At 32.3% G+C, this 22,500-nt stretch overlaps 1 protein-coding gene across 12 annotated transcripts in view; it reads right to left on the reverse strand.

The window, feature by feature from the left end:
• Window positions 1–22,500, reverse strand: part of mtd (mustard) — a 933,126-nt gene that overhangs the window by 45,538 nt on the left and 865,088 nt on the right. For 7 of the 12 annotated variants that reach the window (XM_068366640.1, XM_068366639.1, XM_068366633.1 and 4 more), the window contains 5 exons: window positions 22,396–22,431; window positions 11,298–11,327; window positions 10,730–10,892; window positions 5,020–5,218; window positions 1,357–1,437 (listed from right to left, as the gene is read on the reverse strand). In XM_068366640.1, the coding sequence (XP_068222741.1) occupies window positions 1,357–1,437; window positions 5,020–5,218; window positions 10,730–10,892; window positions 11,298–11,327; window positions 22,396–22,431 (509 nt within the window). The remainder of the gene's footprint in view (window positions 1–1,356; window positions 1,438–5,019; window positions 5,219–10,729; window positions 10,893–11,297; window positions 11,328–22,395; window positions 22,432–22,500) is intronic. The other 5 variants (XM_068366631.1, XM_068366630.1, XM_068366634.1 and 2 more) reach the window with 5 other exon arrangements.

Raw genomic sequence — 22,500 nt, forward strand, 5'->3', positions numbered from 1 at the left:
CAGTAATGAAATACATATAGCTATTATGTTATATGGAGCATCTGCTCGGTTCCATTCAAACAGGTTAATGATATTGGATGAATGCGGGTGTTGTATCTCTTATTGAGAATGATGTATGAGATTTAGAAAAAATACATATTCGATACATTAAAATTTAAATAAATAAAGGGGGTTGTTCATTAGATACTGAATCTGTATATCACGAGCATTTTGGGACTGCTCATTAGTACCCCATTAAAATCTACCATTAACAACAATTTTATTTTATCATGTATAACTAAGATTTGATTTAAAAAACACTGCTTGCTAATGTAGATATAAATATTACAAATGAGGATGGAATAGTCTTTAGAAATTAAGTACAGTATTGTGGATGAAATTTGAAAAGGAGGATTATTAATATGGATTTTGTCCGGAGATATTTTATCATCATGACATACCATTCCCTACCCTTCCATCCATAATAATAGATAATGAAGCTACCGAGTATTTACGTACTAAGGGAACATAGGTACTGACATGTTGAAGACATATTCAAATAGGTGTATCCAGGTCTAAAGCCTCTCTTATTCATTGAAGAACATATGGGTTAAATAATAAGTCATATGGGTTAAATATGAATTGCCAAATTCTGCACGATACAGATTTTTTCCAATTATGATTTTTCTTTGTTCAAAATTTTGTTTAAAGAATCTTTCAAAACTGTCATTGCAGTTAAAATACTGACCTGATCATATTTCAGAAGCCCTTGAATGAGACTAACTTCAACATTAAATAAATCTTCCTCTGTAACAGATTAATAAAACAATAGACTAATCATGACCAACTAAACCATAATACCCTACCTATTATCTACATAAAACTTAACCAATTCCATAACTTCAAACATCCTATCTATCAACATCTAATATTTACATGATCAATTTATTATTTCTATAATAAGGAGTTAGGTGCGCCTGTAAGGAATAACAACTTAACTGAATCTATAGTATATGGAAGTAAACACGCCCACTTCTATCTCATTAGCTGGTTTAAATACAGTACAGTACTTCAATGATCTAATCACAATTTTGGAATATAACAAAATTTTGTGACAAAGATAACAGTAAAATTTATTACCATAAAATAATGTTACACTTCAAAAGAAGGAAAATCATATATGCCTATCAATAACTACAATAAAGACTATTCAAAGTGATAATAACTCCTTTAAATTTTTTTCCCAAATAATTAGGAGTTTTGATACAGATAGTCTTAGGATGACTTTTAATCAGCTGATTTCAAAACAAATTCTAGTATTCAATCTACATCATTCACTAGGGTGGAAGTGAGTGTGTGTTAACAGCATAAGCCCACCTCTGGATTTTCCGATTCTGTAGAGATGGTCATCTGACTCTTCATCAGGGAATAGAGCTTAACATAAGGGGCTTTTATTTTCTGCGAGTTGTTCGTTGTTGGGTGGAATCAAATTGGCAGCATGGAAAGATTCATAAACAATTTAGTTGCTGAATACCTTAAGAGTACAGATCATGGGAAAACAAAAAGAAAATATACTCATGCAATTTTCCATTAAATTAGCATTACCAAGGGGCTCCACAGTAAGTAGGTTTATGCTGGGATATTAAAAGCTGTGAAAGAAGTAAATATTTATGGCATTTTTAGGCTTAATGATAATACAAAAATATAAATTACCTAAATAATTGCCAATAATGGGTGTGAAGACATGATACTACATGTATTAGCACTGTGTACAACACATAATTTGGAAAATTTATTAGTAATTTTGAAGCCATGAAATGCCCTTTGCCAAAAAAGCTTCAATGCTGCAAAAGCATATGAATTAGCAAAAAAATGAGAGACAAACATAGTATGTAATAAAAAAAAAAGCAAAATGCTACACTCAAGTAAATCAGAAAAGTTTTAGAAAACATCACAATACTTATGAAAATCCTAGATGATAATCTACAGCCTCTATAATTTCATACCTAGAAAACTAATATCTACTAATACTTGTCTAAAAAAAAGATACTGTCTAAAATCATTTGACTTAAAATACACATTATGAAGTATATTCCTTTAAATCAAGGTAAGTGCTACTCTTCCGAATTATAGCAATAATTTTGGAAGGAGGTTGCTAGCCCCACATATAACCATGAAGCCTTTGTGCCAAATGATGTTGAGCTAAGGTCATGGTAGTTCTCATAGTCAGTAGCTTTGGGATTGTATGATGAGTACAAAAGTGGATGGTCGAGAATTGCACTGGTAAGATTAAGTGTTGTGAATATAAATATAAATGGTCTTAAATATCAATGTATATTTTATGGATACTAGTCTCATTTTGTGCCAGATTGTATTTCTTTAAACAAGAAAGGGTAGCTATGACAAGTGATTTAGGTTATAAGCCTATTCAAAAATATGCTTTTGGTGGTAAATATGGAGATTGTGAGGTAAAGGATAGTAGTGTGTCTTGTTGATGTTTGAAAAAAAAAGGACTTGACAACTGGAGATATATACTATATTCATTATTTGGTAGAAGCCAAAGTTAAAACAGATACCTTGCAGCGAATGTGAAATGTGACTATGTACTTGGAACAAGTAAATTCAATCTGGACATTGTAACATTTAAGGATAAAATGAGAAAAACATTACTCAAATATTTAAAGCATACAGTAGAAGGTATTAGCAAAATTCTAAAATGTAATTAAAGCCAACTGTGATGTCCGAGGTGGTTCAGTATGAAGATTAAGCAAGCGTTGGGTTGACTGAATTGAAAAAAGTATTAGAAGAATGGAACTTTTCCTCAACTTAGTGAGTACATGTACTTCAGAAATGGAATGAATGCAGGATTTAATCCAATGATGAGAGGACTTATACATAGTTAAATGATATACCCAATCTAGTGCATAGTTTCTGCACAGGTGATTTGTCCACATATCCGATCTTGAAATAGGAATAAAACATTAACAGGCTTCAAGTTACTTTAAGAAGCCCAAGAATGAAATTGACTCTAAATAACACAGTAAACATCAATTTACACCAGCATTTAGTCCCAGAACCCAAATGCAGTAAAAATGTGACAACTGAATTTTAGATAAATTAGCAAAATACCTTAGGGTGTACGTTAGCAGATTTACATATATACTCAATGCACACATTCAAGTGAAATGTATATACAGTATTAAAATAATTTGTGCAAATATGCTTTAAAAAATGAGTTGAAGGTTTATACAAAAATAAATAAAAAATTTTTAAAAAAAATTGATATTCTGAGGTAATTGAATTCTCCTAGCCCTGAATGTAAGCAACAAAATTATAACCCAACTTATCTTTAAAGTTATGATTAGAAATCCTCCCATGAGGTTATATATACTATATATATATATATATATATATATATATATATATATATATATATATATATATATATATATATATATATATATATATATATATATATATATATATATATATATATATATATATATATATATATATATATATATATACATATATATACATATACACATACATATACATTATATATATATATAATATATATAATATATATATATATATATATATATATATACACATATATACATATACAGTATATGCATACATATATATACATATATACACATACATATATATACATATATACACATACATATATATACATATATACACACACATATATACATATATACACACACACATATATACATATATATATATATATATACACATACATATATATACACATACATATATATATATATATATATATATATATATATATATATATATACATATATATATATATACACATACATATATATACACATACATATATATACATATATACATATATATACATATATATACACATACATATATATACATATATACACACATACATATATATACATATATACATACATATATACATATATATATATATACATTCATATATACATATATATATATATACATTCATATATACATATATATATATATATATATATATACATTCATATATACATATATATATATATATATATATATATATATATATATATATATATATATATATATATATATATATACATTCATATATACATATATATATATATATATACATTCATATATATATATATATATACATATATATATATATCTTTAAAGTTGTGATTTAAAAATTCCCCTGTGAGGATGGAGATATATATATATATATATATATATATATATATATATATATATATATATATATATATATATATATATATATCCTCACAGGAGAATTTTTAAATCACAACTTTAAAGATATATATATATATATATATATATATATATATATATATATATATATATATATGAATGTATATACATATATATAATGTATCCATATATGTATGTGTATATATGTGTACATACATATAAATTATATATATATATATATATATATATATATATATATATATATATAATGTATGTATATATATATGTGTAAATATATATATGTATATGTATATATATATAATGTGTACATACCTGTATATATTTGTATATGAATATATGAATATATATATATATATATATATATATATATATACATACAGTACATACATATAATGTATATATACACATATGTATATATATATATATATATATATATATATATATATATATATATATATATACAGTATATATTCATACACAAAATATGAGCTGAAATCTTACATTAAAAGTTAAAACTGTCAAACACCATGTTCAAGAAAGAATTACCTTATGCAATTGTTATTCTAAATACTTGTTTACTTTCATTTATTGAAAAATGAATGTGTTAGTATGTATGTATGTAGAGTTTGCATAATTTTCAGTGTATCGTATATTTTCTTTATATATAATTAGGAAAGAAAGTGCTACAAACTATAAAAGAAACTACTTACATATTCTATTTGCATGTCCAGCATACTGACTATCCTTCTAAACAGTCTAAAACAAAATATAAAAACTCACCTCCCATGACTCTTTGGTCATTTCTGTGAGCTCTCCTCCTATATTGTCACCACCTTCTCCCTTTCCTTGAACATCATCATCCCATATGTCTGTGTCCTCCTCAATAAGAACAAACCCTTTAGCTGCAATATCGTCTTCATTCAGCTCCCCATAAATAGCCTGTGCCCATCGTTGAAAGAAGTTGTATAATTCATCTGACCTAGATAACAGAAAAATTTTAAATGAAAATTTTTTTCTAACCAAAGTAACTGTCAGCACTAAAATTTATCTACTGTAGTACATTATTTAATTTTATTCTTCATTCTGAAGTAGATAACTGCATATACATTAGTGAAAACAAGAATTTGCTAACTCATGAGGCAAGAAATCTTCCTCAAGTTAGGCAAAACCCTTCTATCACCTCCCTATTCAGCTATTTGGATAATTGGGCCTTAAGAAAAGTTAACCTTCTACAGAGTTGAATATTACTTGAGCAGCATACAAATTGAAAAAAATCAATTCTCTAATTTGGTTGTTCTTATCAGTTAAAAATGTATTGTGACATGCAGCATGTATCAACTCCCTTGATGATGTATACTTTGAATGTATGATCACCATGAATTCTTAATATAAGAATGAATGAATGATTTAAAGTTTTCAGGCATCCTGACATCTAAGGTCATTGACGCCGGTAACATTTAATTTATGTATACAAAAATAAAAAATGAAACAAAATAAAAAATTAAAGAGTATTCAATTAAAATCATAAAAATTGAATGTCATAAAAGTTAAATATTTTTCAGAAGACCTGCTTCTGAAAGAAATCTAAAAATGCCACTTGCATGGTAGGACACATCATTTCCAAGAATCTTGGCAAGGATGAACCTGCCACCCTCACCTCGAGCCTCAAACAAATATCTATTCCGCAAGTTGTTATAATTAGGGCATTCGGTCAACAAATGCCTTACTGTTAGAGGTACCAAACAGTTGTCACAATACGGTTGGTGTTGGCCCTTCAGCAGAAACTCGTGTGTCAACCGAGTGTGACCAATACGGAGACGACAAAGAGACGTCTCCCATTTTCGGGGCATCATATTACACCTCCAAGGAGATATGTCATTTGTTACTTCCCTCATTTTATTGCCATCTTGACTATCCCATTGCTGTTGCCATTTATTGCAAACCAATTTCTTGATGTCAGGTATGAAATCATTACAGGGAATGGGATACCTTCTTGGCAGCAACTCGGATGCAGCCTCCTTAGCCAGTGTCTTAATATAAGAAAAAACAAGAAACTAGCAGAGTAATCATGATAGGGCACATGTTAAATCTGCATTCTCAACAGTTCCTCCTTTACTTGAACCAAACAGATGGCTCTGTCACTCACTGCCCAAAGGAAAAGGCAACCCTTTTGGCTGAAGTCTCTGACAGAAAGCAGAGTAATGAGAAACTGTCTTCTTCATTCCTGTCTTCCTGAGGCTAAAATAACTAGTTTAACTTCTCAGTCCCATGAAATTAAAACTCTCTTTATGGACATTGATGCTTATTGAGGGTGAAAACCCAATGTTATTTTCCTTTGTTTTTTATAAAAACTGCAGATTTCTTAGCCTCCAAGTTTTGTTGTTTTGCAAAAGTTAGCATGTTCTTTTTGCATTTTTTTGAGAATTGGTAATGTTACTCTATTAACTAAATGCATTTGTGGTAGCTCTAGCCCAACATATTATCACCCAATTTTCATAGCTCTCATATTATCTAAAGCTTTTGAATGTCTTTTGGCAAAACATTCAAGTAGGTATGCTGAAGGTGATCATATAATCCCTAGTTTGCAATTAGGCTATCGTAGCAGCCTTGGAGCATGTGATGCCGTTCTTACAAACTCCAATGCTGTACAGAAATCCCTTGATTAAGGTCAGGTAGTTCATATGATTGGTCTTTTAGTACTGCCTTTATTGTTTTAATCATTAGGTGCTTGTTTTCAAACTCGAAGCAGTTAGGAGTAGGTGGGTCTTTTCTTAGCATCATAATTAAATTTTTAAGTAACAGATTGCAAAGGGTTGTTGTTCATGGGCACCATAGTGAGTATATTAATGTGGTATCCGGTGATCCTCAGGGTATTGTTCTTGGCCCATTACCTTTCATACTATATACACGTGGTTTGACCTAGAAAGGAAGCTTATTACATATTATTACTTGCTAACCTACAACTATACAGTAGTTGAAAAAGCACGATGCTATAAGCCCAGTGGCTCCAACAGGAAACATAGTCCACTAAGAAGAGGAAACAAGGAAGGAAAGTAGAGAAGTAATTATCAATTAAAAGGAAATATTTGCCTCAATTCCATCTCCTGAAAGTAGATCTGGGGTTTCTGAATCTATTAAGAAATCTAACTAAAATTAGAGCATGGTGTAAATTATGGGGCATGAAGTTGAATTTCCTTTTTATTATGGGAAAATTATTTTAGTTTACGAGCATTTACTTAGTAAGCAAGCTCCCAAAATGAATTATCAAAAAGGTACCATTGTATTGTATATTGATTATAGGGTTTAATCTAAATACTCCAAATTTTTATCTCCCCTTGCTTTGCACAAAAGAAAAGCACAAATCTCTGTCATTCAATCAATTCTTATAGTAATTAAACAAAAATTTGGGTAAGAAAAGAATTGATAACAGAAGAAATATAAGTAGAGGAGAGCAGCATTATAGATGCAAAGAAAGGCTCCCGTTAACAGATTAACCCTTTTACCCCCAGGCTATTTGGAAATTTCCAACACTTAACCCCCATGGGGTTATTTTTTTCCCAGCACATTTTGCAGTATAATTTTTTTTAAATTGCTCTAACAGCCTTAGTTTTTGTCATAGAGAGGTCAGGTTGGTCTCATTCTCTTGGAAAATGCCTGAATTTTCTCAAAAAATTATCAAAAATATGAAAAAAAATATTTTTATAGCATTTTTTTGCAAGGACGTACCGGTACGTCCATGGGGGTAAAAGGATGGCTTTTGTGAAACGTACCAGTACGTCCTTTGGGGGTAAAAGGGTTAAGGGCATGTCAAAAACCTAGGCTACATCTTAGTAAAGCTGTCATAGCCCCGACCTAGACTAGGATATAAAATTTACATAAAATAAGAGTCATAAACCTAAATAACACAAGACCATACAACCTAGTAAAAACTAGCATTTCTCTCCAATAGAAATTGGAAAAGAGCAATTCAAATAATAGGAGCCAAGTTTAGTTAATGGCTGCCATACATGACAGCCTTTGCTAGCCAAAAGAAGACAATGGCAAGGCTTACATTAAAATCCATACAAACATAAAAATCCAAAGCATATTCTGATCCATCGTACTTAAAAGTAGATGCAGATTCTTCTATTTCTATTAATTCAAAGTTAGCTAATTAAAAAATTCTGAGAGGAAAAAGTTTGTCCTTCTTGGCCTTACAAGGAAAAGATGGTTTACCATGGTAAATAAATGCCCAGGTGGCACTACCGCAAAGATGCTTTTCAGTGTGCGACACGTCATTAGCTATTCCATTGGAAGCCCTGTGACAGGTTTCCAAAGACCCTGGAACCCAGGAGTCTTCTTTATATTCAAGGAGTCTGCTTATACTTTGATAGATTGCTCCTAGATACGAAAATTTTATTTTTTGGTATACTGTATCATGATATACTGCATTGGATTACATTTGATTTGTTTCTTCTTCTACTGTAAAAAGAATTGGCTTATTGAGAAAGTTAAGATTGCTAGTGATGAATATATCAGAAGAAATGTTTTAGTTATTTAACTTTGCCGAGGTCGAATATTGTTTTTGTTTGGTTTTCCGCTGCTGAACCTTATCTTAACTTTTTGGAAAAGAAATTGCGGAGTATGTATTAAAATCCTTATTCCTGATCTATACATCAATCTCCAGCACAGTTAATCAGTTAGTTCTTTATGCATTTTGCATATTTTTCACATTTCTTACCATCCTTTGCATTCAGCTCTTTTCCCAGACTGTACCATCCTGTACAAATTACTAGCCATTGCAGTTAATTTTAACAGTCATGCCTTCTCCATCATAAGCCTCAATACTACACAGTATTCTAGCTTTATTCCTTCTGTGACCAGATTGTGAAATTGTCTTCCTAGATGGGCAATTGAACATGTGGAATATCAGAAATTCAAACTTGCAGCGTATGTTTTTCTGTTAAACAGGATGATATAAGTCTCTCTGCATGCCATAGTTTATATATGACATATCTATTTTAACATTGTTACTGATCTTAAAATCATCCTCATCTCCTCCTTTGCCTATTGATGCAAAAGGCCTCTGTTAGATTTCGCCGCTCTTCTCTATCTTGAGCTTTTAATTCAATACTTCTTCACTCACCATCTCCTACTTTGTGCTTCATGGTCTTCAACCATGTAGGCCTGGGTCTTCCAATTTCTCTTGGGAAGTGCTTAGAGCATGCCCAAACCATCTTCATCTACCTCTCATCGTGATCTCATCCACATATAGTACTTGAGTTATCTCTTTCATAGTTTTGTTTCTAATCCTGTCCTGCCATTTAACTTCCAACATCCTTCCGAGGGATTTGTTCTCAAATCTACTAAATATATTGGAGATTGTTTTGTTGTCATACCATGACTCATGCCCAAAGAGTAACACCGATCTCACCAAAGTGATATATATTCTGATTTTTATATGGCATTTCAGGTGCTTCAATTTCCAAATTTTACTATACCTAGTCATTTTCTGATTTGATTTATACAATCTTTCATTAAACTTTAATACTAAAGACACTGTATTGGAGATCATAGTATAAATAAGATCTTAGAATATTTTAGATTAATTATTCATTACTTCTTGAGTAGTTTATTTCCTTACTTGCTTTTTACAAAGGGCTATTTTTCCATGTTGGAATCCTTGGGCTTATAGCATCCTGTTTTTCCAACTAGGTTGTAGCTTAGCTAGTAATAATAATAATAATAGCCTAATAGGAAGGTTCTTATGGACAGCATAGTCCTCAACGCTAAAAGTATAAGTAGTGTAAGGAGTTTGTAATGCAAAAATGTTTACAAAACATTGTTTTGATACAAAACTCTTTATTACCTCACAAAGGTAACAAGGTTAAGCAGCAGTTGATAAAAGTTTAAACTTTTCCTTTTGTAACACTTAGCATATTTTATACATTAATCCTATACTGTATTATTATTATTATTATTATTATTATTATTATTATTATTATTATTACTTGCTAAGCTACAACCCTAGTTGGAAAAGCAGGGTGCTTCAAGTACAGGGGCTCCAAAAGGGAAAATAGCCCAGTGAGGAAAGGAAACAAGGAAAAATAAAATATTTTAGGAACAGTAACATTGAAATAAATATCTCCTATATAAACTATAAAAACTTCAACAAAACAAGAGGAAGAGAAAGAGATAGATTAGTGTACCTGAGTCTGCCCTCAAGCAAGAGAACTCTAATCCAAGAGTGGAAGACCATGGTACAGAGGCTATGGCACTATCCAAGATTAGATAACAATGGTTTGATTTGGGAAAATATGGAATATAAATTCTGGGACAACATACAACATAGTTTTTTTTATAGGTGTTAGTGTTAGAAAAAACATTCAACTTTGATTTCCATTGGGATTTGCTTCAAATAGGCCTACCCTAGTTTGAGATATACAAGAGGTTTAAGGATGAAGCCCTTACATAAACTGAGATTATTATTACATAATTGAAATAAACTTACCTATTTCTTGGTATGCTGAACCAATATTCGGGACGCATTCTTTTTTTGCCATATGACATCACAGGCGTAGACTTTGGGATGCTCTTGCCAGCAGGTTTGCCCATCTTCAAACAAAGATATAGTGGAGGATCTTCACATGATGCTGCAGGCTTTGGAATCAGTTCTGAATTGAATATAAGATAAAAGGATTAGAAACCTTATTACAATAGTAAGTTTGTTAACTATTTGACATTTCAGTACTTTAACTACTACTTAAAAATTAATGTTCATTAAAAATACATTTAAGCAAGTATTTGAATAAAGAAGCTTCTATAAGGAGCTTCACTATCCTACTGCAGGCGCACAAGGTCCCAAAAGTGCACAGATTAGCTGAAACAGTGCTGTAGGGAGAGCAACCATTTCGTGCTAGGATAAAAATAATGCTGCTAGAGAGGAAAATTTGCACAGGAAGAAAGAGGTGCAATAGAAAAATAGGGGAAGAAGACACCATCTGAAACAAAAGCTTTTGGGATTGAAGTGATGGATTCAGTAATTGGGAAGCAATGAGCCCTAAAAAAAGTTTTGGTACCTTTAAGAGAGTCCTCCTTGAAGCCTAAATCTTTTAGTAGGAGAAAGTTAACATTAGTTTCAGAGACTTAAAATATCTGTAACACATTCATGTAAATTTAATGCATTAATTATTCACATACCCCTGTAAATTCAATGCATCATTTATTCACATACAATAGCATGATTTTACATACATACATACATACATGGAACTTCGACTTCCAAAACAGTGTGTTTTTTTTGGAGGAATACATCAGTCAACATCAAAAGGGAAGTATAATATCTGGGCTAAAATAGGGATTCTGGACATTAAATGTGCTGACAGAACAAAACACACCTTACACACTAAATGACAGCTGAAGCTGTTAGCAAGGGCTCACATAATAGAATAAATCAAAGGGTATCGAGAGGCCACCTGACTGAAAATCTGCATATGTATATGGGAAATGCTCTAGGAACTACCAAACCCAACCATCAAACCAGTGCTATTTCTTCTCAATAGATAAAAGAGTTCAGATTAGAATATATAATACTATATTACAATGAAAAACTATGTCAGCATGAAACCTAAATCAAGAAATTACTAATTTTTACTAAAAGTAAATTATGAACACATGCTCTTCATGTGAACTTGTGGATCTTCCTGACAAGATGACAGATGTACTACACACAAAACATACTGTTTTGGGAATAAAAGTACCTTCTGTGGTGCAATTTCAGTAAATACTTATGGGATAATATTCAACTAAAAGTACATACTGTACATAACCGACACATGAATTACAAAGATATCGATTGGACTGAGGGAAATCCAGAGTTCATTTATATCCCAAGGTGGCATCCCAGCAGAGATGCAGAATATTCAATTTTAGAAACATTGCCCATAACATTTGATAATTAGTTCAGAACATTACTCTATTGCGCCGCTTTGTAATTAAGTCACAAAAATATTTGTGTAATTTCCAGTAATATAATAGTGTTGCATTCTCTAAAAGAGGTTGATGTAGGCCTACCAATTTAGTAACACAAGTCTGGTAGTGAACATATATTTCCATCTTAATATCAATTAAAGGAATTCCTCCCTATCAGTGTCTCCTTTGTCACCAATATATATATTAGAATTACGATACTTAGAAGCACAGAATAAACTCGGAACAAAGGCATGCCCCCAGGAATATTAATGGTCTCCACACATCATGATGAAGTGTCACTGAGGGGGCCATAAATAAAGAGGTATTACCAGATATAGTGCTTTCATAAAAACAATTACTACCTATAAGAGACATTTGGAAGATTAAAATATTAAACTATGTAAGAACATCCTTTGACAATTAAAACAAATAAGAGTAAGACCATTAGAATGTGAAAAACCATCTTCTGGTTGAAAGTCAATGGGATTTTACAATCACTGAAAAACCTGTAACTAACCTAGCACTTGGTTGATGATAGCTAATCATATATATCCATTGTTAATATAAAAAAAAAGTTTTTTTTTTTTTTTTTTTTGCCATTTCAACTCCTTGTAAGAAAATCCAAAGGAGTTGTTCTGCCACTGCAATGTCCATCCATATACCAAGGAACTTCCCTCAATTTTGGGGGGTAGCCGACATCAAACAAATGAAAAAAAGGGGACCTTTCCTCTCTTAGCTCCTCCCAGCCTGACAAGGGACTCAACCGAGTTCGGCTGGTACTGCTAGGGTGCCACAGCCCAACCTTCCCCGTTATCCACCACAGATGAAGCTTCATAACGCTGAATCCCCTACTGCTGCTACCTCCACGGTCATACAAGGTGACTGGAGGAAGCAGCAGGGCCTACCGGAACTGCGTCACAATCGCTCGTCATTCATTCCTATTTCTAGCAAGCTTGCCTCTCTCACATCTATCCTCCAGAACTTTTTTCACTCCATCCATCCACCCAAACCTTGGCCTTCCTCTTGTACTTCTCCCATCAACTCTTGCATTCATCCCCTTCTTTAGCAGACAGCCATTTTCCCTTCTCTCAACATGGCCAAACCACCTCAACACATTCATATCCACTCCAGCTGCTAAATAATTTCTTACACCCATTCTCACCCTCACTACTTCGTTCCTAACTATATCTATTTGAGATACACCAGCCATACTCCTCAGACACTTCATCTCAAACACATTCAATTTGTCTCTCCATCACTTTCATTCCCAACAACTTCAATCCATACTTCCCAGTTGGAACAATCACTTTCTCATACAGAACTCTCTTTACATTCATGCCCAACCATCTATTCTTTATCACTCCCTTCACTGCCCCCAACACTTTGCATCCTTTATTCACTCTCTGATGTACATCTGCTTCCACTCCACCATTTTCTGCAACAACAAACCCTAAGTACTTAAACTGATCCACCTCCTCAAGTAACTCTCCATTCAACATGACATTCAACCTCGCACCACCGTCCCTTCTCGTACATCTCATAACCTTACTCTTACCCACATTAACTCTCAACTTCCTTCTCTCACATACCCTGTCACTAATTGGCCAAGCTTCTCTTCCGAGTCTGCAACCAGTACAGTATCATCTGCAAAACGACAACTTATTTACCTCCCATTCATGATCATTCTCGTCAATCAGTTTCAATCCTCGTCCAAGCACTCGAGCATTCACCTCTCTCACCACTCCAACATACAAGTTAAACAACCATGGCAACATCACACATCCCTGTCTCAGCCCCACTCTCATCTGAAACCAATCGCTCACTTCATTTCCTATCATAGCACATGCATTACTACCTTTGTAGAAACTTTTCACTGCTTGCAACAACCTACCACCAATTCCATATAACCTTATCACATTCCACATCGTTTCCCTATCAACTCTTATTATACGTTTTCTCCAGAACCATAAACACAACATACACCACCTTACCTTTTGCTAAATATTTCTCTCATATCTGTCTAACTGTATAAATCTGATTCATACTTCTCCTACCTCTTCTAAAACCACCCTGTACTTCTAAGATTGCATTCTCCGTTTTATCCTTAATCTTGTTAATCAGTACAATACCATACACTTTTCCAACCAAACTCAACAAACTAATACCCCTTGAATTACAACACTCATGCACATCTCCCTTATCCTTAAATAGTGGTACAATGTACGTAAGAAAAACTTTGTAGATATCAACAGAAAGTATTACATACCTCAAAAATTATCTTAGCCATACCAACAAATAGTGAGCTACCCGCAGGAATTCTTTCCAATTCTAATAAAACCAATGAAATAAGGCAATTCTCATCTAGAACTTTAATCATAGTAGTCAATCATGTGGTCATAGTAATACCTCTAAGATCTTACACCACAGATATCAAAAATATTTCTGATCACCTTTTCCCCCAGAGATTCAACATAATTTCAGAGGTTAAACAACTACAAAGAGCCCAGTTCAGACCCGCAAAAACATTGTTTCGTTAATGCTTTCACTAATTTCTTTTATTCTAGTGGTAGTAGGTTGGTCAGGGCACCAGCGGCCCATTGAGATGCTACCGCTAGAGCATTATTGGGTCCTTTGATTGATTAGACAGCACTACATTGGCTCCCTCTCTCTGGTTACAGCTCATTTTGTCTTCAGCTACACATACACTGAATAGCCTGGACTATTCTATTAACATAATCCTCTGACACACACACACACACACACACACACAAGAGAGAGAGAGAGAGAGAGAGAGAGAGAGAGAGAGAGAGATTTCTTAATTAGTTTTTCCTTGTAAAAATGCCCTCAAGTGAATCACAGAGACAACCAGAATTACAAAAGATAAAGAAAACCAGAAGTGGAAATACTGAACATATAAAGAGGAACTCTCCTTCCAAGCAATAATTATACCATATAAGGCCTTTATTTCAACCTTCTCTTAATTAACGTATCTCAGAAGTATCATATTATACTAAAGTTTGACATACACAATGTTATGCAATAATACATCCATGGCAATAGGCACATCTTTAAATGACATTAAAAGAGGTACACTTGTGACTGAAAAAGGACAGAACAGGTAAATGTACGAACTCTAAGAATTTCATATAGTTTGATGGTGGAAAACAAATTTTATAATAGCACACAGTGATTTTGAAAGCATATTAGATCTTGAAAGTCAGCAAATATGTCGAATTTTCTGATGGCACAGAAACTTGTCACTTTTTGTTTTTCCAGAAAAGCTAATTAACCATGAAGAGACTAAAAAACAAATGGTAACAAACTCAAAGTTTTTAATGTTTTAGTCTGCTTTATCAAAAAACAGCATTTGTCATAATGGTGTGTGTATATTCTGGCCAGGAATTTTAGATAGGTAATGAAGAATAAGCAACTTTATTAAAAATGCAAAATGACCCTCCGAGTACTATAAATCATGTTTATTATCTGCTGACACTAAGGAAACTAAAGTAAGGTAGACTCTTTTCCAGAATTAAAAAAGAGGATCTTCTGAGATACGATCCTTATAGTCACAAGATTTTTTTTTTTAACTTTGTTAAAACCTACCCCAACAGAGCACAATCTATGAACAACGGTTTACTCAATACAATCTTTTTTTTACCTAAGAGCTAAGTTTATTGAATTCTATACAGGAAAATTTATTGACCCAAAAGTTTCTCTTAATGGAAACCATTTTTTATTTGATAATGTTCAAAATAAATATTTCAAAGATCTAGATAGACCTACCATACTAATTCTTACAAGATACAACCCCAAAAGTCTTCTTAAAAATAGACCCAATAAGAATACTAAAAATACATATAGATAAAAAATAGGAAAATTTTAATAAAATACTGCACTGTATATCATTTCGATACTTACCAGAGGTTCACTTGCTTCCTAAGTGAACTCTCTTTTCAAAAAAAAGACTATCATTAAAAAATTAAAATAATTCCAACTCTCCCTTACTCCCATTTACTTCCCCCTCCCCCTTGTAAAATATGGTTGGTCACACCATCTGTGGCACTCTACGAGAAACAATGTGTGGGGGTATGCTTTATATTAAGTGTAGAGGCTTTTAATTTTGTTTCACAGATTATTGAAATTATAACAACAATAATAATGACTATCTTACCAAGATTATACTGTAGTACCATTACTATAGTTAAAATAAATTGGAAAGTAGGCCATTTCCCTGAAGAACAAGCTTCCACGAAATGAATGTCAATAGGGGAACAAAGTAGAAATAGTAGAAAATGTAACAAAACCCGACTTGACTAATAAATGGATAATCCAGCATCTTCAGGATACTAGTTTAATGTTCCTATTAATACCATAAAATTGTTAATTTTCAGCATCTTTTGAATAATACACTGATCAGCTTATCCCATTTATGCTACCATGTCTCCCTTAATCTAGTTTAGTTAAGGGTAAATATTATGTAATTGGTCTTACTGTGCTTTAAATTTTTTAAACCAAATAAGTAGCCCTTTCAAAAACATCTAGTACCTACACACAGCCAGTCCCTCTTAAAATATTAACATGTATTAAGCAAGGTCAAATGTCAATTGACACCAGGAACATCCCACATAAGCACAGTATATCATTGTACTGTACAGCACCATGTTTTTAGTAGATTCCAATTACCGTCACCCATGATCTATCTCGAGTGCTGCCAAGTCTCTCTTATTTTATATGTAGAGTAAAATTTTATTTCCATTAAATTTTCCCATAATTTTTGGGGGGTTACCTCATCTTAACATGTTTCATTCTGAACCAGATCTTGATTTGATTGTATCTGGCAGGACTAATATAGTTTAAACAAACCACCTTAAGGCTTTATTCTGCAAGTGTTTCAATAAATTGTACATCTACAATAAGAATTAAGTTAAACAATCATGATGTAAAGGATATTTACATTAATATACATTTAATTAAAAATTCTAATAACTACCCTCTAATCATTTCCTGTCAATTAATTGAATTATAAAATGTGTGCTAATTTACAATTGCCAAGGCAAAGTGATTAAATTCTCACATATACACAACCCATCTGAATACCAAATGAGACTGAGGCAAGTAATATATATTCTATGGTTTGAAATGACACAGACCATTTTACCTCCACAAACAATTATTCCTCTAGGAACAATTCAAACATTATTTCATTCAAGGAGAAGGCAAGACGATATTTTCATTAAATACATACTGAAGGTCCTCACATATACTGCCAAGTGAAAAACCCATTCTTCAGAATACAAGCAAGGTTTACGGTGGAACACAACAAAACACTTATTGTAAAGACTGCCAAACTGAACAAAAATGGAAAAGAATAACACCCAAATATGAAGCATAACTGTAAGCCAAAAATAAAAACAACACCAACCACTGCTTTGAAAGCCATGCAAGAACATAATTCCACAAAAAAATTAAAATGGATTTTTCAAATCAACAAATGAGAATCTCAAAATTAATTTATAATTAGTAACAAGCATTAAGCTATATTTTTCATAAGTTACTTTGTAAATTTACCATGAAAAAATATGATCACAACTTCCACAACTCCCAATGTGTGATAAAATATATAAACAAAAGAATTATAAGATAATTGTTACAGTACTTTGGTTTTTCTTTCATCAAAAACTGCTTGATTCACAGAATTACTTATGTCATCTATGTACCTTACTTTGATGGGTTCTGTTCTTTCTATAAAGAATCCATTTGACATTCAAATAAGGAAAAATTCAGAACAAAGAAGTTCTACAACTGACTTCAGTTATAGAAAATACCAAAAACTAAATAAAATTCCTATTTTCATATAATTACAGAAAAAAACAGTTGACCACATGGCTAAAATTCAATCTTTATGGTAAAATATAATCCTTATGTGGTAACCCATAACACATCTACAAAATAATGACATACAGTATACCACAAAGCAGTATTACTATACACATTAAATAATACTGATTATGAAGTGTATTAGAATAATGCACAGTATTGCATTGTATGCAACAAAATATTATTACAGTACCAAACAGTACTTGCAAAGTCACTTGCTTGTTCTGTATAACTTTAAGTAATATTTAATGCTGTACTGATAATCAAGTTGATACTGTACAGTATAATAAATACTATTGCTAATAATAAATAATTATGATGATAATGATGATGATGATGATAATAAAACCACTTTCACTACTACTTTAATGTGTCTTACCCAGAACTCGCATTGCATTAAGTCTTGAAACAAAGAGGTTCTAGAGATTTATATAAAAAAAAAATTCCACCTGCTCACGCAAAAAAAAAAAAAAAAGAAAATTGTCAGATTTCCCTACAGTGCAGTGTCCCACTTCTATTTCTATTCAACTGGTTAGACAGTACTACATTGGATTCTTCTCTCGGGTTACGGTTCATTTTCCTTTTGCCTACACATGCACCGAATAGTGTGGCCTATTCTTTAAATATTCTCCTCTGTCCTCATACACCTGACGACACAGATTACCAAATAATTCTTCCTCACTCAAGGGGTTAACTACTGCAATTTAATTGTTCAGAAGCTACTTTCTTCTTGGAAAGAGAATTAGAGACTCTTTAGCTATGGTAAGCAGCTCTTCTAGGAGGACACTCCAAAATCAAACCTTTGTTCTCTGTACTAGGGTCTTTCACTGTCTTGGGGTAGAGTTCTCTTGCTTAAGGGTCCTCTCGGCCACACTATTCTATCTTATTTCCCTTCCTCCGGTTTTTTTTAATTTTCATATGTTATATATGAAATATTTATTTTAATGTTGTTACTGTTCTTGAAATATTTCTTGCTTGTTAACTACTTTTCTCGTAGTTTTTTGTTTTCCTTTCCTCACTGGTCTATTTTCCCTGTTGGAGCCCTTGGGCTTATAGCATTCTGCTTTTCCAACTAGGGTTGTAGCTTAGCAAGTAATAATAATAATAATAATAATAATAAATCATACTAAAGAACAATTTTCTAGTCAGGGTCGTTTTATGTATTCTCAAACTTATTCTTCCTCTTCTCTATGCTTACTTTATCTAATGCTCCCTCTTTTTCCATCTACTTCTTCCAGGGGATGGTCGGGTTCTGGGTCTTCTCTTATTTCATTCTTACGGTATGATAGTTTTCATTACGAAGGGTTCTTGTATCTTCAACAGACAACCCTGATGATACTTGTAACACTCTTGTAGGAAGCAGGTTAGCTCAGTATCTTCCTCAGTGGGACCTAAGATTTAGTGTCTCGAGTTTTGGTTCTGTCCATTGTTTGTAAGGAGTATCAGTTCCCTTCCCTCACCTTCCCTCTGAATCCATTCCCTTTTTGTTAACAATTCAGTAAAAATCTCTATTTTTGCAAAAATTCCCAATCTTCTGGCCAGGCAATGGAGTTGTCATTGTCTCTGCCTGAAGGATTTTACAATTGCCTTTTCCTAAATCTAAGCCACCAGGTTTTCAATAGAAGCACCACCAACAGTACTGAAAGCTGTAGATTTTACAAATGCTTATATTCATGTTCCTATTCATTACGTTTCCATTTAAGTTTTTACAGCATATGTTTCAAAGAAAATTATACAGTTCAAGTGTCTGATTTAGTCCGAAGTACACCTCCATCAGTACAGTATATTATTTACAATGGCTCAGTGTTCAAGACACCACATCTGCTTGGTATGAGTTCTCTTATACTTATAAGATTTGTTGATTGTGGTGTCCCCCTCAAGATGATTAGAGCTTTCATAAAGAAACAGGGAGTTTTGGTGAAGTTTAAAGAAATCCTTGTTGAATCACAGTTGATTGGTTTTCTATTTTGGAATGAAGATGGCATCAGTTGGAGATGCTATTTCAGCCTTTTTTGACTATCCTAGAACAGTGCCGGACTTCAAAACCATTGATGACACACTTATGGGTGGCCACTTCGAGAAAATTATTTTGTTACAAGCGTTATTTCCTTATGATCTTCTGAAGATAGAAATAAAGAAAATTCATGTGAATATGAGGACGGCCATGATTTTAAAACAAAGGAAATTTTAATTCCTTCATGTCAATCAGGAAGTTTTCTTGAGCCGGTAAAACACTCCTACTTGTCTACTACAAGGAGTCTGTCTGTCTCCCTGAAAACACCAGTTATGTCCTTGTTCACCGTTGCTTCCCTCTAAGGGTAGGAGAACTCTGACAGGTCTTTTCTTTCTGGGTTTTGGTGCTATGAAGAGCAAGCTTTTCACAATTTTCTTGAACTACCGACTGTCTTCAAAGCATCGAATCTAACCAAAAACCTTATAATACAGATGATCCTTACACTCTAGATGAACATGACAGCCTAACATAAATCAAGAAACAAGGTGGAACAAGGTTAGGAAAGTAGTTTCTCTTGACCAAGAACTTCTTTGGAAGAAGGCCAAAAATATTCTGGCAGATCAGCTGAGTAGTAAGTTGCAGAATCTTCCTTAAAATGGATTTTGAATTTTCTGGTGTCAAAACCTGTTTTGACACCAGTTAACGCAAAACCTAGTTAATAATGCAAAACCTAGTTTGTGCACCATTAAATACAATTTGGCTACTCATACTTTCTTACAATTTTTATTTCAGTTTTTAAACTGATCCATGTATTTTTTCACTGACCATTGTTATCTAAATATCACAGATGATGTATTCTATAAAAACTAATCAAATAATTCTGAATACGTACTGTATCATGTTCAATCATATATACAAATATGAAGAATCTGAAGGTGTCTGAAATGAAGAAGCATGACTTGTTGGTACAGTATGAAAAGTTTTTCTCAGTAAATTATTCAAAATTAATTTTTTTGTACACTTGAATTATTCTGTGGAAAATGTAACTTTATATGTACAGTATTACCAAATAGCTTAACCAGACATAAAAACAAACTCGTAGATCTAGCCTTGAGTTTTATCTAGTAATAAAACTATTTTTTTTGGTCTATTTATATGAAAAAAAACATGTTACTGTACATAGTTAGCCCATATTTGCTAAAAGAAATTGTGTACAGTATCTTAGTTTTGGGCAAAAAGACATGACTTTCCATATTGATATAGTCAGAATAGACGGAAATTATCTAGTTTTCATTATATTGTATCTAAATTCTCAAACACTTTAATATTATTATTCAAAACTTAAAGAAGCATACACTAACCAAAACAGGGTACAATAAAGTTGGCCTTCAAAATTAATGCAACTTACGTAACAAAATTAGAAAATGTGCAAAAAAAATATTTCTGAAAACCCCCTAGATTTAATATGGCAGATTTTAATTCTCAGAGATGAGCACACCTAAAATGTGACAAGGTAAAAATCCAATTTTTGAAATCATTAAAATTATGTTACACTTTTGGTAACTTGAAACAAGAGGTTATTGTTGCAAAAGAATGCCATAGATCTAATCATGGTTACAAATGAGTGAATACCAGTCTTGCCTACTTTAAATACAATATTAAGAAAAGAAAAATAGTAGATGATGTTTAAAAATATATCTGCAAATGACAGATACAAAGATTTATCTATTGAAGGAAATCAAATTTATGCAAGGAATGAATTCATTAGTTTTAATGAAGAGATCTCATTAACTTTGAGACAGGAGAGGAGTTAATTCAGTATCCCGTTAATACAAAACACAACATCTTTACACTTGCAAGTTAAGATACTTCATTTATTGTTTGAAAAGTTAAAGATGAAAAAAATACCACTCTATGAAGCTTAGAAACACACAAACACCAATATTAACTTATATGACCAAATTCTTATGCTCCCAAAGATAAAAAAGTAAACATTTAAACACAAAATAACTGACAATACATACATCTACAAAAGAAAAGTACAAACTTATACTTCCTTGAAAACACACCAGTCAAATTTGAAACAAAATTTAAAATTAAATGTAGATCAAGTGTGAATACATTTAGTGATGAAATGCAAAGTTGGCTTTTCAACTCTGAAACCATCATACATAAAATCTTTATTAAAATCCATGCCAACATCAAGGTCACTCAACAAACAAACTTGCTAATCAGTGTCAAACTGAAAATTTCATTGCATAAACCAGTAATGAACACTCGAAAAAGGTAAAGAGTAAATTCTAGATTAACATTATTCATAACATGACACTGCCTAGCAAGAATTTGTTGATGATAACGATGACAAGAGCACCTACCCAACTCGTGTAGGGATGGGAAGTGTGGAGCTAGAACTATTCAAAAAGAAAAAAGTTTGTTAGTGTCTTGGAAGTGAATATCAGCTGTAAATGTAGTGTCACCTG

This window comes from Palaemon carinicauda, chromosome 44, assembly GCF_036898095.1.
Source record: "Palaemon carinicauda isolate YSFRI2023 chromosome 44, ASM3689809v2, whole genome shotgun sequence".
In the NCBI taxonomy this organism is placed as follows: domain Eukaryota; kingdom Metazoa; phylum Arthropoda; class Malacostraca; order Decapoda; family Palaemonidae; genus Palaemon; species Palaemon carinicauda.